This window comes from Drosophila suzukii (genome assembly GCF_043229965.1).
Source record: "Drosophila suzukii chromosome 2 unlocalized genomic scaffold, CBGP_Dsuzu_IsoJpt1.0 scf_2c, whole genome shotgun sequence".
Lineage (NCBI taxonomy): Eukaryota > Metazoa > Arthropoda > Insecta > Diptera > Drosophilidae > Drosophila > Drosophila suzukii.
Genome location: NW_027255896.1, coordinates 26,390,148 through 26,406,847, shown reverse-complemented (window position 1 = coordinate 26,406,847; position 16,700 = coordinate 26,390,148). Strand labels below are relative to the sequence as shown.

At 44.6% G+C, this 16,700-nt stretch overlaps 1 protein-coding gene across 1 annotated transcript; it reads left to right on the top strand.

Annotated features, from left to right (window-relative positions):
* Positions 1-15,865, top strand: LOC139354383 (5E5 antigen-like). Its single transcript, XM_070998608.1, has 4 exons — positions 1-566; positions 619-1,259; positions 13,884-13,968; positions 15,217-15,865. Exons 1-4 carry the CDS (start codon positions 1-3, stop codon positions 15,863-15,865), a joined length of 1,941 nt encoding a protein of 646 aa, XP_070854709.1.
* The last annotated feature ends 835 nt before the right edge of the window (positions 15,866-16,700 follow it).

The window sequence follows — 16,700 nt, the reverse complement described above, 5'->3', positions numbered from 1 at the left end:
ATGGCGGCCCTACAGAAAACCCGCCCGGGGCAAGGATGGTCGAAGACTCGGCCTACCCGAGCTCCGCGGCGGGCCCTGGAGCGGACCCGAGACGAGGACTCCGCACCGGAACCCGCGGTGAGCTCCGACAGCGACGTGGAGGTGATCGGCTATCCCGCCGTCGAGGAGAGGGAGTGGCGACTCCGGAAGGCGGCGGCGGGCGGACGGATACCACGCGGGACGACGAACGTCGGAGGAGCGGAACTCCCGAGGAGCCACTCGGAGGAGGTCTGTCGGGCCACCGAGGAGTCTCGGAAGCGGTTCCGAGACCGGGAGCCGTCGGACGAGGAGCAGCAACGGTCGACGGAGGAGGAGGCGAGATGGCAGACGCGGCGGCGGCAGGACCACGAGGCGGCGGCAGCGCGGTGGCATGCCCGCTTGCGAGAGGCGGAGGAAGAGGAGCGACGGCTGTGGGAGGCACCGGCGGAGGATTCGTGGGAGGTGCCACTCACCCCCAGATACGCAGCCGAGGAGCCCAGCCCGAGGAGCGAGGATGGGGACGAGCCATGCTCGCCATCCCCTCCGCGGTGGTTGCCAGAGATACCACCCACTCCCCTCTACAAGGGGGGTGGCTCACAGACGACGCTCGAGACGGCGACGGAGGAGCACCGTTGGCCACGCCGCCGTGGAGGCCGGCCCGGCCACCCACGCCGCGATGCACGGAGCCACAACGACCGGAGGAGCAGACGCCAAGCGAGGAGTCGACCGCGCAGCCGATGCCACAACCGCAGGAGGAGGAAGTCCACCAGGCACGGGCGGAGGAGCCGTCGGTGGTGCGGACGGAGGTGCCGGCCGCGCACGTAAGCCACAGCACGCGTGCGTTTGTGGGCGAGGGAGTGCGGTGGCGACAGCAGACGGTGGTATGGACGTGGCCCGAGGGGCCCGCGACGGTACCGACGAGGGAGGAGCCCAGGATATGGGAGGAGGGCGTCCACAAGGTGAATCCTCGGGATCCCCGGACGAGAGGCCGGCAGGATGCGTGGGTTCCGCCGACACCAAGCACGGGCCCGCCAACACCGGCGACGACGGCAGCGACGGGGGAGGCGGAGTCGCTGGAGAAGGGACCGTGGGTGTGGCCCGAGCCACCGGCCATCTAAAGACCGACGTTGCAGCGTCAAGCTTCGAACCCCGGATCGACGCGCCCGCGGCCGCAGTTCATGCGGCAAGTTTCGGCCCCGGAAGAAGGCGGTTGGCGCGAGGTCGCCAGGAGCGAGTGGCCGGTGGGAATTGAGGAGGCACCCGCGGTCGCGACGGCACGGCGGAAGGGCGGCAGGCGTTGCGTCCTGGTCTGCGAAGGCGGGAGGAGGTACCGGGTGAGGCTCGGAGTCGCGGGCATCCGGGTTTTCACGCAATAAATAAACGAAAAAAAATCACAAAAAACAACACAAGGGTTTTCCCAAGCAACAAGAGAAGGGGTACGGGGCCAAGAGTTTGATTGGGGGTGGCTGGAAGAAGAACGGGGCATGCATGGGCCACTCCAGCAACCTGTAAGTCAAATGGTCTTAGTACAGGAAGAAGAAATGAACGTCAATTACTTACCTGCTGTCCCGGTTGCAAAATGAATGCGAAGTCCTCTCCGCACCCGCTCTCGAGAGCTGCCAATATGGAGTCCGATGCAGCCGATAGAGGACGAGTGAAGGGCGAGAGAGGACGAAAGGAGAGAGAAGGATAAGGAGTAGAGGAAATGCAAAAGGAACTTACCCATGATAAATTGCAAAATCACCACGAGCCAGGGAAGGGGGCGCCTCGATAGGCGATCGATTGGCACTGGACGATAGTGCGATCGATGGGCACATGACAATGGAAATATCGGCCAAGGTGGAAATATCGCAACGAGCAGATGGCAACGCCGCACCGTCGGTATCGATATGCGAACAAATATCGATCACGCACGAATGGTGTGACCAGGCGGAGGAAACATGGAAAGGAGTGAGACGCAGCAATGAGCAGCGAGCTGGGGATCGATAGCCCATGATTATCGATGTCCCAGTGGAAACACGGGAAATATCGGCGCGGGAGATTTAAAGTTGCTACGAGGAGGATGACCAGCGCTGTGGAAACTGAAAGGAGTTAAGAGCGTCGAGGGAGCATCGAGGGAGCAACGGGGGAGCGCCGCGGGAATCACAAGGACTCGAAGGCTGGGATAAGCAAGGAAACGCCGGAGAGTAGGAACCAGTCTAAAATGTTTCCCGAAGTAAGGGGGGAATGTGAGGAGTTGAATAACTCCCCACAAATAGAAGCAGCAGCAGATGGCCGGCCGCTTACCAGATACGCGGCGAATTCGCGTAGTAACGGCGCGGCGAGGAGAACGAGAGAGTTTGGAGACCAAGGGTGGAGATCGAGAGAGTTTGGAGACCAACGAAGGAGAGCGAGAGAGTTTGGAGACCAATGAAGGAGAGCGAGAGAGATTGGAGACCAACGATGGAGATCGAGAGAGAATGGAGACTTCGCGGGCAGAGCAAGAGTGCCGTGTGCAAAAGGGGATAACGGAACTCCACCGGACTTTGGACTCTCCCGTGAACTTTGGACCGGGAGAGAAAGTGCCACATCGCGGCAGTGGAGCGGCACACAGGCGTGCCACAAGCGGCACGGGGATCAGCGGGACTGTAGCAGTGGGCGGAGCATCGATGGAAAGCGGTTCGTGAATGACAAGTGGGTCAACCAGGAGGCACGGACTTTGGACCCAGAGTGGAGAGATCCAGCGGGCCGTGCGCAAAAGGGAAATAACGGTTCCCGGAAGCCCTATATAAGGCCGCAGAGCGCTGGCAGCTGGATCAGTCGATCACGAGGAGTCAAACCTTCAAGATCAGTTAAAGTACCAAGTAAACAGTCAGTCAAGCAAATAATCTACGAGGGAGCTACAACCAAGCGAGTCGTCGGAAGCAGCGCCGTGGGAAGCATACAAGGAGCAAGATCGCCACGTCGAGACGTTCGGGATTAGGACATCAGGAATCTCCGAATTGAGACACAGGTGGCTGAGTTCTGGAAGGCATCACGCGGCTAAGTCAAGGCGTTTGTTTTCTAACTTTGTCACGACCACACCCTGGCGAGTCGCCCGGCGGGTCTGTCAGAGACAAGCAAAAGAGTCCTACGACGAAGAGCCGACAGCTTGGGGAGGAAGGTTGCCTGCGACCCAGCGTACCTTGCCCGACCAAGCAGGTCCTGGCGTGACGGACGAGCGGTAGATCGATTTGCGGTTTCAAGAGGCGGCAGCCTGGAGAGCCCTGCGATTACCGGCGAAGTTCCCGAGCAGCGACCGCCCAGCTCCCCGAGCGCCAGAACGACGAGATACTGGTCACAAGACAGTGCAGAGGACATCGACAGCGACACCAGCAGACATTTCCGGCAGCCACGTTACCATCGCCGCGCGGAGCTCATTGGGGAGCGCAGGAGCGTCACGGACGTCACGCATTAGGGTAAAGCCGGGTGGAACGTTCGTCTGCGCTAGGCGTAAAGCGAAGTGGACCGCTAGACAGCCTCCGGGCGGCAGCCTCGACTGTCAGCGCGAACTGAGCAAGAACCTAGCGGGACCGTCCGGGACAGAGCAAGGGACAGGTATTGCCTCGAAAGGCGTCGGCCTGGAGAGCAAGGCTTGTTCACCCTAGTCTGAGAACGGTGACGCTTCCCTAAGCCCACAAGGCCGAACTCTCTGCGGGTCTAAGGCGCAACAAGCGACCCCGAGGCAACGCGTCGGCAAGCAAGCAGAGGCGGCCACTACGAGCGTCCCGAGACCCAGGATCCAGAGGAGGACGAGTCAACGCGTCGAGGAGCCAGAAAGAAGAGCGCCAGCAGCCGGCGGAACCAGAGCCAAGAGATACCGAAGCCGGCCCAGCCACACACCCGCTGTACTAATACCACGAGAATAAATCCCTCTGTTACCATTTGAACCCTTTTTTTTCTCACTGATCTACGGGCAATCACGTCATATAAATTTGGTGGGACGAACGCACAATCTTCTGAGCTAGCCGCACGAATCTCGTAGCGAGCAGACACACAAAATCAGTTCGTTACACTATAAGTCAATAAATTGATGGAAATATTAAAAGTCCTAAGAATGTTCTTAATCAATTTAATGATAAACTAAAAATAGCTAACGGGTCAAATACAGAAAATAAATTTGTTATCATTTTCAATTTATTGAATTTAAATTAATATTTTTTAATTCATTTGCTTAGGAGAAGTTGGTATATAAGATTAATAATAAATAGAACAAAATATAATAATGTGATAGAAAAAATAATGAATAATAATTGTCATCTAATTGGGGCTATTTGTGGGATTTAAAAATATTAATAATTTTAGTTTGACATACTAGTGTTATTTTTTTAACTAATTTTTTTTTCATTAGAAGTAAGTGCTTATTTACTATAAAGTGGTTTAAGAGGCCAGTACTTGCTTTCAGTCATCTAATGAAGAATTATTACTAGAAATTCATTTAATAAAATAATTTACAGGAGCACTTTCAATAACAATTGATATAAATCTATGATTAGCTCCACAAATTTCTGAATATTGACCATAAAATAAGCCTGGTGGGTTAATAAAAAAATTTGTTTGGTTTAAACGACCTGGAGTTCCATCAACCTTTACACCTAAAGCTGGGACTGTTCAAGAATGAATAACATCAGCAGCTGTTACTAAAATTCGAATTTGTGAATTTATAGGTAAAACAATTTGTGCACAAACGTCTAGTAATCGAAATCCATCAGTTTCCAATTCATTTGTAGGAATTTTGTATGAGTCAAATTCAATATTATTAAAATCTGAATATTCATAGCTTCAGTATCATTGATGACCACTTCTTTTTAAAGTTACTGAAGGTTCATTAATTTCATTTAATAAATATAATAAAATTAAAGAAGGAAGAACAATAAATAATAAAATAATTGCTGGTAGAATAGTTCAAATTATTTCGATTAGTTGTCCATGTAAAAGAAATCGGTTAACAGTTACTTAAAATAATATAAGTATTAAATATCCAACTAATACAGTAATTATTACTAAAATTAATAATGCGTGATCATGGAAAAAAATTAATTGTTCTATTAAAGGAGAAGCTCTATCTTGTAAACCTAAATTAGCTCATTTAGACATTAATTTTCTAATAAAAGTAAAATACTTTATATATGGACCTTAAATCCATTGCACTAATCTGCCATATTAGAAATTAATTTGTTAAAAGTGGTAATTCATAAGAGCTATGTTCAGCTGGTGGAGTATTTTGGTATCATTCAATAGATGAATTTAATTGAATTGGATAAATTACTTGTCGTTGGGAAACTAAACTTTCTCAAATAATATAAAAAAAATAAAATTCCCAATAACGAAATAGAAGACCCAATAGTTGACACTACATTTCAAGTTGTGTAAGCATCAGGATAATCGGAGTATTCCAGCTAGTCCTAACAAGTGTTGAGGGAAAAATGTTAAATTTACCCCAATAAATATAATAATAAGTTGACTTTTTAATCATTTAGCGTTCAGTACCAGTCCAAACTTCATAGAAGACAGACGTGCTACAGAGATCACCTCGCCAAAACCAACAGTTAACAACAACAAATCAATCCAAATTTTCAAAAAACAAATAAAAGCACAAAGCATACTTCACCAAAAATCCAAAAACAAAAAACCCTAACAGAACCGTTACAAAGCAAGTGCACCGGGCAGTAGCCCAAGTGAACAAGCAATGCTACCACCGGACCTAAGTAACCCAGTACTATGGGATAAATATGCATTAATTGAACCTAAATATATCATAATTTCTCGCCAAGATAACCAATCTTTTGAAAATGTGTCTCCCTTTATTATCAAGAAAGTAATTGATTTCCATTGCGGTGGTGAAGTTGAATCGGTCAAAAAAACCAGAGATGGAAAGCTATTAGTTAAAACCAAAGGCGTAATCCAAGCACAAAGACTGCTCAGGCTTACCCAATTCCACAACTTCCTTGTCAGCTCATCCGAACACAAAACACTCAACACTTCAAAAGGAGTTATATACTATAACGATCTACGTAACATAGAAAAAGAAGACATACTAAAAGAACTGAGCTCGCAAAAAGTAATTGAAGTCGAAATGATCTTTTAATTCAAGAACAACCTCCTACAGGAATCTGGTCTGACAATCTTAACATTTGCAACAAAACCACTACCATCAACAATAATGATAGGATATGAACGTGTCCATGTACGTCCTCATATACCTAGACCTCTCAAATGCCGAAACTGCCAAAGATTTGGACACCCACTCAAATACTGCAAAAGCCCAAAAGTATGCAACAATTGTTCGGAACCCCACACCCCAGACGACGAAAATTGTACCAATCCAAAGTCCTGCTCAAATTGTAAACACAACGCCAACATTCAAAACAATCACTCCCAACTCGACAAACAATGCCCAACATTCATTAAGCAGAAAGAAATCGTTGCCATTAAAACAATATTAAGAGTTGATTTCAAAACCGCACTAAGCATTTACGATCAACGCCAAACACATCAACCAACAACTTACTCTAGAACCCTCCAACAACAACCTTAACCCACAACATCAATGCATACAACAAACAACACTCCGTCAAAATAGGAAAATCACCAACTATGACGACCTCCACTCAAATAAACAGGAAATCCCACAACAATCGGCCTATACATCGGAAGAAGACATGGACACAACTGACTCCACTAATCGCAACCAAAATAGAAGACTCATCCCTGAAACAGATCGTAAGCTCAGATCCCAAACAAAAGACAAGTCCAACCTCCCAACTAAACCACTTAAGGCTAAAGACAAATCTGAAAAAACATGTATCCCCAACACCAACCCCATAAGCAAACTACCTAAATAATCTAATTATAACTAATTAGATAATAAGTTAGCAAAACACTAACTTAACTTTAAAACTTATTTAAACTTTAAATCTGAAAGCCAATGCTTAAAATTATACAATGGAATATACACGGTTACAGAAACAATTATATAGATCTACAAGTACTTGCTAAATCCTATAACCCACAAATTATTGCCCTCCAAGAAACACACATTACAAACCTTTGCTCCCTTCCTACACCAATAAACTACACCATAATAGTTTTGGAGGCACCGCCCTTCTAATTCACAATTCCATACCCCAGAACGAAATCTCCGTAAGCTCAGACTTTGACGCGGAGTTTCCATACAGTCCAAATCCAAATTTAACATTATCTCAGCCTATATATCCCCCTCCAAGCCCTTCAACGCAAACCACTTGGCAAATGTTCTTGATTCCCCGAACGCCCAAACCGTAGTGTTGGGTGACTTCAATAGCTGGCACCCTTATTGGGGCTCACCAAAATCCAACAAAAGGGGAAGGACTTTAGCCAACTACATCGACCGCTCTAACTACATACTACTAAACGACAAATCTCCAACTCACTTCTCAACGTACAACACATACAGACACATTGATCTATCCTTCGCCTCCGCCAGTATAGCTCCAGAAATCTCCTGGGAAGTGTTAGACGACCTTCATGGCAGCGACCACTTTCCCATACTAATTTCAATATTACGCAACCAAACTGTCCCAACCTTTATCGCAAAACCCTCATTTAAACTAAAAGATGCAGATTGAAACCTATTCAAGGAAAAAATCACCAGTTTTAGCTCGGAAAGCTTCCATAGTCTAAATGTCAACCAAGAAGCTGCTACTATCAAAAAAATTCTTATTCGTAGCGCTCACATATCCATACCCCAAAACTCCACCTTTACCCAACCCCGCACCGTTCCCTGGTGGAACAGCAACAAAAAAATGGAGGAAACTCAATAGAGAATTTAACACACATAACATTATTGAGTATAAAAAATCCAATGCAAAGATCCATCAGAGATGCCAAAAAAACAGTATTCAACAATTTACCTCCGACATTAATCCATACTCAAACCCAAAAAAAACATGGGCAAATCAAAAGACTATGTGGGCTATACCCCCAAAAAAACATCCACTGCCTTAATCGCTAACTCTTTTGGTCAAACCTGGTCAGAAGAAGCCGCCGACCAAAACTTCTCCTCAGCCTTCCGCCTCAACAAAGAACTCCTTAATCCTACCCCAAACTACATCCCTACCAAAACGGCAATAGAAATCGAAAAGGACATAACGTTCATAGAATTCTCCTCAGCACTTAACACTGTGAAAGGTAGAACTCCAGGTCACGACCGCATATCTTACTGCATGATAAAATACTTGCCGACAACTTTTAAACAAAGAATTATGAACCTCTACAATGAAATACTCTCTTCACATATCCCCCAATCATTTAAACTCAGCCTGGTCCTACCCATCTTGAAACCACATAAACCTCAAACGGACATAAAATCTTACAGACCCATATCTCTGAACTCATGCCTAGCCAAAATCCTCGACAAAATAGTTGCAAAGAGGTTGTGGTGGTTCGTTCTAAATAACGAACTCATTCACAACAGCCAATTCGGCCTTAAAAGAGGCAAATCTGTACTAGACAGTCTACTTTATGAAGACCACCTAGCCTCCAGATCCATTGCCCTCAAGAAACACCTAACAATTATTTCACTCGACTTCACTAAGGCTTTCGACAAAATTGGCATACTTACAGTCATACAGCAACTACACGTTTGGAAAATAGGTGCTCGTATAATCAACTACGTCAAAAACTTCATGACAAATAGGAAAATAATAGTCAAATCCGACACCTATCTCTCCAATACCTTCCCTCTTAACAATGGGATCCCGCAAGGCTCTCCAATCTCTGTCATTTTATTCCTCATAGCCTACAACTCCCTTACCAGCATCATCTCTATCCCAAGAGAAATAAAGTTCAGCGCTTACGCTGACACTAACACCCCACAACGAACTTAATAGACACCTTTAACCAAATCGACGAGTGTAGCACACACTCAGGTTCAGTCCTTTCCAAAGACAAATGCCAGATACTTCATATCTGCCGGAAACACAACTGCAACGCTAAGATACTAACAGGAGACACCACTATACCAACCACCGACACCCTCAAAATACTAGGACTCACAATCAACAAAAGATAAAAATGAAACACTCACAAAGCCAAGTTAAAAGCCGATCTGTCCAAGCCATTAGGCATAGTAAAGCACCTTTCGTCCCACAAATACAACACCAACACCGCCTTTCTCATCCAAGTCATAAAATCACTCACTATTTCCAAGATAGACTACTGCCTTCCAATTTATGGACACGCACCCAAATCACAATTAAACAAAATTAAAACTTCCCTCAATTCAGCAATAAGAGTAGGTCTTGGAGCATTCCGTTCCACCCCAATAAACAACCTTCTATTAGAAGCCAACATATGTCCCATAGAACACAAGCGAGACTTCTTAACTGGAAAACTAGCCAAAAACCTTTTAAAATCCATCGACACACCCTTAAAAAAGCTTACCAAATCGACTAAAAGACACCATAGATACTCCAGCACAATAGACCGCGTAATACAATCATCCAAATCCAAATTAATTCCTTACCTCCCAATCAAAAACAATAAATGCAAAACATTTAACATGGATAGCATTATTAAAGCAACCAGCACCACCTATCTAAATACAATAAATATACAACACCACCAACCATTTTCCATCAACTCTTTTGCACCCTCAAATCCTCGTACCCCAACCATAACTTCGTCTATACCGACGGCTCCAAATCTGGCGGCATAAAAACCTACAGCATCACAACCGAAACAGCAACGATCAAACTGCGACTTCTGCCTTTCTATTCCTCAGTCCTCTCGCGTAAAGATGCCAGGCAAACATGTTATATGCACAGACTCCCTCTCCTCCATCTCCTCGATCACCAACCAAAACAACCATTCGCACTATGCCACCTCAGTCAGAAACCTAGTCACTAAACACTTCCCTAAAATATCTCTGGTCTGGGTACCTAGCCACATAAGACTCGTAGGTAATGAAAACGCAGACGAGGCAGCCAAACTGGCATCTAAACTTCCACTAACCCTTACTGCCAACAACAACTCTAACGACATTACACAGTTCTTAAAAAAAAGAACTACAAGATAAACAAACAAACATTCTTAATTCAACATCTTACTGGTATCAACAAATTGCCAAATCATCCACGTCAAACTCCCTTCATAAAAACTCTCCCTTGAGCAGGAGGCAACAAATAAAAATAAACAGACTCAGACTAGGACACACAAACTTAACCAATGCCCACTACCTGGACACGGCTAAAAACAATTTGTGCCCATTGTGCAACATCGCACGCATAAATATCCAACATATAATATGTTTTTGCCCCTCCCTCTCCTCAATCCTTCCACAACCTTGATCCCATCCTATGTATAGCTAACCCCACAATCGACAACTTCAACATCATCTCAAACTTCCTGATCAAAGTTAAAATTATTAATAAAATTAAATTTTAATAAAATAAAAATTAAATCAAAAACAAGCATAAAAATAAAACACTGTAAATATCTAACCATGTAGAAAATAGGCTAGATTCAAATAGACAATAGAAAACAAAATGAAATTATACTAAACCAGACGAGCTGAAGGCCTATAGCTGCTATAACTCATGACCACTGCTAGCATTTAGTTTACAATTACTTGTTAGCATTATATAAATAAATAAATAAATAGCGTTTAATGTTAACCCAGTAAATAAAGGGTATCAATGTATAAATCCTGCTATAATAGCGAATACATAATAAAATAATGAAAATGAGCTACTACATAATAGGTGTCATGTAAGATAATATCGACTGATGAATTAGCTAGTTCTACCCCTGTCAATCCTCCTACTGTAAATAAAAATACAAATCCTAAAGCTCATAGAATAGCTGGGGAATATGAAAGTTGAGTTCCATGTAAAGTTGCTAATCATCTGAAAATTTTAATTCCAGTCGGTACAGCAATAATTATAGTTGCTGAAGTAAAATAAGCTCGAGTGTCTACGTCTATTCCTACTGTAAATATATGGGCTCACCATACAATAAATCTTAATAATCCAATTGCGAGTATTTCATAAATTATTCCTAAAGAACCAAAAGTTTCCTTCTTCCCAGATTCTTGACTAATAATATGAGAAATTATTCCAAGTCCTAGTAGAATTAAAATATAAAGTTCAAAGTAAATGTTGGTATAAAATAGGATCTCCTCCTCCTGCTGGGTCAAAAAATGATGTGTTTAAATTTCGATCTGTTGATAGTATAGTAATAGCTCCAGCTAGTACTGGTGCAGATAATAAAAGTAATAAAGCAGTAATTACAACTGAACAAACAAATAAAGGTATTCGGTCTAGTGTAATACCAGTTGATCGCATATTAATTACAGTTGTGATTAAATTTACAGTTCCTAAAATTGAAGAAACAGTCCAACCTATTCCAGCTCCGTTTTCAACCATTCTTCTCACTAATAAAGAAAGAGCAGGAGGCAGGAATCAAAATCTTATATTATTTATTCGTGGGAATACCATATCTGGGGCTCCTAATATTATTGGAACTAATAAATTTCCAAACCATCCAATTATATTTGGTATTACTATAAAAAAAATTATAATAAAAGCATGTGCAGTAACAATTATATTATAAATCTGATCATCTCCAATTAATGCTCCTGGATGATCTAATTCAGCTCGAATTAAAATTCTTAGAGATGTTCCTACTATTCCGGCTCAAGCTCCAAAAATAAAATATAGAGTTCCAATATCTTTATAATTTTTAGAAAATAATCATTTTCACGATTGGATTAAGTGGCTGAAGTCTAGGCGATAGATTGTAAATCTATTTATTAGAGTTATTCTTCTTAATAAAATCAATTAAATGGCCTTATAGTCAATAATGACATCAAACTTCAATTTTGAAGGAGTAAAATTTTACTAAGGCTTAGAGGAACACCCTTTATTTTAAGCTTTGAAGGCTATTAGTTTGGTTGATACTTTTAGAAATAGTTTAGTTCTATTAAATATAAAATCTTTATTACTAATAACATATAAATCAGTCAAAGAATGCAGAAAACTGCATGATTTACCCTATCAAGGTAACACTTTTTATCAGGCAATTCATTAATAATAAAAAATCCTAATTTTTTTTATTTTATTCATTTACTATTAAATTTTTTTAAAATTACAGCTTAAAATTATTAATACATTTTTATTAGATAACACATTTTAGTGTAATTTGTATTATTATTAATTAAATAAATTTAATAACTAAATGTTTTCTTTATATATATATATGTAATAAAAATTATCAACAATATATAAATTTATAAATTTATAAATTTATAATAATTAATTAAATAGTTATTTAATTTATATAAATCCAAGAATGTTAGATATATATTTGAATATAGATTTTTTTTTTTTGGATTGCGAAATTTTTTATTGTAATTGTTAACCATATGAATTTATATTTAGTATTTATATATATAGATTATCTATTAATCTTGAACTTAGGATACAAAAAATTTAAAATAAAAGGGTTTTTTTTCTAATTTAAATGTAAAAGTTAAAAATTTATTTTATTTATAAAATTTGGAATAATTAATTTAATTATTTTATTTATGAATATTTCATAATTATTATTTTTTTGTATTATTATAAATTTACTGAAATAAATTATTTTAATATAATTAATTTATATAATTAATAAATTATTTTATTATTAATATAATAATAAAGTATGATTTATATAATATAATTATAAATATTTATCTATATAAAATTAATTAATGTAAATAAATACATTTATATTTGTATTATATAGATACAATTTTATAAATTTTTATTAAATTATATTTATAGGGGAATAAAAAATCAGACTAAGTGATTAAAACAAATTATTAATCAATGAATTTTACTAATCAATAATATTAATGAAATTAATTACAGATTTAAATTAATAGACAAAATTTTTTATATTAATAAGTATTATTTATAAAACTATATAAAATTATTTAGTAATAAAATTTAATAAATTTATAAAAAATTAGTAGTTATAAACATAATTATTAAATTTAACTAAAATCTAATTGAACTAATATTTATTTACAACAATAATAAATGTAAAAAGTTTATTTTTTATATATTATTTTATTTATAATTTTTATCAGATATTTATATTATTGTTATTATTTATAATTTTTATAAATAATATATAGATTTATATATATATATGTCGGAGAGGAGGTGTCACTCGTACCGTGCCGAGACTCAATCTGGCTGGGAGCCCGAGTCATCAAATAACTCAGTCTCAAACGGTGAGCTCAGGCAAGTGGCGACCGCCTGCTCTAATTCAGCCTTACCCGGGTACGGCGGATCCCTGCCCGGGTGGACCTGTCCTTTCTCCGCAGCTCGTGGGAATTAACATGGAGAATTTAACAAATACAAAACTAAAGGACTGCACAAGACAAGAGCCCGACACTCTTATAAAGTCGGAAGTCGTAACCAACGACGAAAGAAAGAGCAAGATCACGGCTCTGACTACCCCAGTCCACGTGACGTCTACCCCTGCCAAGGCCAGCGAACAACGCAGCCGGCTAAGCACAACTCGCCATAGCGACAAGCCCAAGCCTCCCACCACCGTAGGTGTGGCTAACCAGCCACTCCAACCTGAGGGTAGCGCTAAGGCCGGTCTCGTGGTGAGTACCAGGGCAAAGGAGTTTAAGAGGGTACCACCTAACCAGGCAGGACCTTGTGAGGATGCGTGAAACACACCCTCCACATTTCGCCATTTCTATTCTTTCCGCCACGAAGGCATACAATTGGAGATTACGCCACGAAGGCCATTTATTTATAAGTTATAATATATAATATAATTATAATATAAGTCGTTACGCCACGAAGGCAATTTATTTAAGTTCAAACCTAGGAGCGGACTTCAACACGGAGTGGTACAGCGGCACGAGCGTCGGCACGCCGGATCCAAGGAGTAAGTGGGACAGACAATAGCGATCAGACTGAGTGCGAGTAGGGGTAGTAGTAGTAGTACTAGCGAATAATAAAGACAAGAGAGAATGAAGAAGTATGTGTCCGTGTGAATTTGTGCATTTTTCGGGAACCCACGTGCAGTGATTTGTGCCGGTCGGGAATCGTGTTGCGCCAGAGCTGCTTACTCAGTGCACACGACCACCCGATCGTCCACAAGGAGCATAGGAAAGGATCGCCTCTGGCCACCCTATCCTGGGAACCCCGCCCCAATTACGGTTTAGGTAGGCGCGCGCCACGTGCAGTGATTTGTGCCGGTCGGGAATCGTTTTGCGCCAGAGCTGCTTAGAGGATCGCCTCTGGCCACCCTCTCCTCTGAACCCCGCCCCAAATACGGTTTAGGTAGTCGCGAGCCACGTGCAGTGATCTGTGCCGGTCGGGAATCGTGTTGCGCCAGAGAAGCTTACTCAGTGCAAACGACCACTCGATCGACCACAGGGAGCACAGGGAAGGGTCGCCTCCGGCCATCCTCCCCTCGGATCCCTACCCCTCGCCTCTGGCCACCCTCTCCTCTGAACCCCGCCCCAAATACGGTTTAGGTAGTCGCGAGCCACGTGCAGTGATCTGTGCCGGTCGGGAATCGTGTTGCGCCAGAGAAGCTTACTCAGTGCAAACGACCACTCGATCGACCACAGGGAGCACAGGGAAGGGTCGCCTCCGGCCATCCTCCCCTCGGATCCCTACCCCCCTACCCCAGTAGCTTGTGAGTCGCACATCCAGGGGGAACGGCCACGCCGTCCAGTTTTGTTGGTATTTTCTCAGGGATCGGCTACGCCGCTCGTTTCGTTAGTATTTTCGCCGGGAGCAGCCCCGCCCTCCACTATACCTTTCGTGTGCCGTGTTGCGCTAGAGCTGCTTACTCGGTGCAACGCGGATACTCTGGCCTCCTTTCCCCACAAATCCCCGCGGCAACTCCCCGTCCAGTTTCGTCCCAACACTTTTCTACAAATTTAACTGTAGAGGACCCTGGCCGGACTGAGTTTTATCCCAGCCCATGAAAAAGGTCCTTACAGTTTGGCGCCCGAACAGGGACGAATAAGGACGACTAGATATCCTTCAGGAGAGTTGGGTTTTTACCACCAACCGCATGGCCTAAAGACCCATGTCCAGTAGACGAGATTTAGAGAAAGATAGGAGACCGCAGGAATAGTTAGAGTAAGCAATGCCAACCCACTCCCGGAGCGTCACATAGCCACGTGGTCTCCCACGAAGCCGTCAAGCGCATACTGCGCCCCGTGCAGCGCCCACAGAGCGGCCCAGGAGCGCCCAACAAGCGCCCAGCGATCGGCGTCAGTTCACCACCAGCGGCACCCACCCACGTGCCCACCAGGAGCACGCACAGCGCGGCCACCGCGCCCTCAGCAGCGTCACCCGCGCCGCCAGCTGCGCCATCAGCAGCGCAGACCCAGCAGCGTTCCGCGCCGTGCAGTGCCACCCACGTGGCCATCAGGTGCCCACAGAGCGCCACCTGCAGCGCCAACAGCGCCGGACACGTGGTCACCAGCCACACAACGAGCGTCACCAGGAGCGCGCAACGAGCGGCCCCGCGCCCTCCGCAGCGTTCAGCGCCCATCGGGCGGCGTCATTTGCACCACCAGCAGCACCCACCGAGTGCCTACCGAGTGCCCACCGAGCGCCACCAGCAGCGCCCACAGCAGCGCCCATCAGCAGCGCCCAGCCGCGCCCTCAGCAGCGCCGACCGCGCCGGATACGTGGTCACTAGCCACGCTACGAGCGCCACCAGGAGCGCCCAACGATCAGCGCCGCCGCTCACCAGCCGCACTCACCGAGCGTCAACGGGAGCGCTAGCCGCAACCACATCGGTCAGCCAGTGCCACTAGGAGCGCTCACCGAGTGATCCCCAGCAGAGCCATCGGCAGCGCCACCGCGCGTATGCCCAGTGTCTCGGGAAAGAAAACGTCAGAGGACGCAGAATCAAAGCCAGATCCGGCAGCTGCTGGACTGGAAGAGGACAGGTTTTTCACCGCATCCGGGGGTGATTCCACGACCGCAAACATGGGGGTCAGGTGGATCGCCTACCGCCGGAAGGACGAGCTGCAGGCTCTGCTAAAAGAGTTTGGACTTGACCCGAACGGCCAAGTAGACGAGCTACGACCACGATTGGCATCCTTCATCGGAGGAGGAGACCACAGCCCGGCTCTACGAGAGCGCTTTGCCGCACTGGAGGCAATATACCCGGAAGCACCCACCCAGAGGACGTCCACCAGTCGGGCCACCTCACCGATGCCCGGAATTGAGGACCACACGCTTCCCGTGCCCTGCTTAGGGAACCTACGGAAAAGCCCTGGACGGGAGATACCGGCCGCCAACCCAGCCGCCCATCTTCCGCACAGCCCTATATCCGCGGCCGTGTTCGCCGAGAAACTGCGAGGATGGGGCGTACTGTTTGACGGACAGTCAGACCCCGTTCATTTTATAGAACGCATCGAGGAAGGTGCCACTGCCTACAATGTGAGAACGAGTGACATACCGAGGGCCGTCATTGGACTTCTCTCAGGCCGCGCCAAAGGCTGGTACCGGGCATACCAAATGCACACCGAGCCATGGGAAACTTTCCGGAGAGAGTTTCTGGAGTTTTTCTTGCCTCCGCGGTACTACCAGAGCCTAGAAGATGCCATCCGGACCAGGCAACAACAAGTGGGCGAGGCCTTCAAA

What these genes read in the sequence shown, in the direction of transcription:
- LOC139354383 (XM_070998608.1), top strand. Translation starts at nt 1, where the DNA reads ATGGCGGCCCTACAGAAAACCCGCCCGGGGCAAGGATGGTCGAAGACT. An exon ending in TGCTCGCCATCCCCTCCGCG is followed by an intron (nt 567 to 618) that starts GTGGTTGCCAGA and finishes GGTGGCTCACAG; the next exon opens with ACGACGCTCGAGACGGCGAC. An exon ending in TCGCCAGGAGCGAGTGGCCG is followed by an intron (nt 1,260 to 13,883) that starts GTGGGAATTGAG and finishes TACGCCACGAAG; the next exon opens with GCAATTTATTTAAGTTCAAA.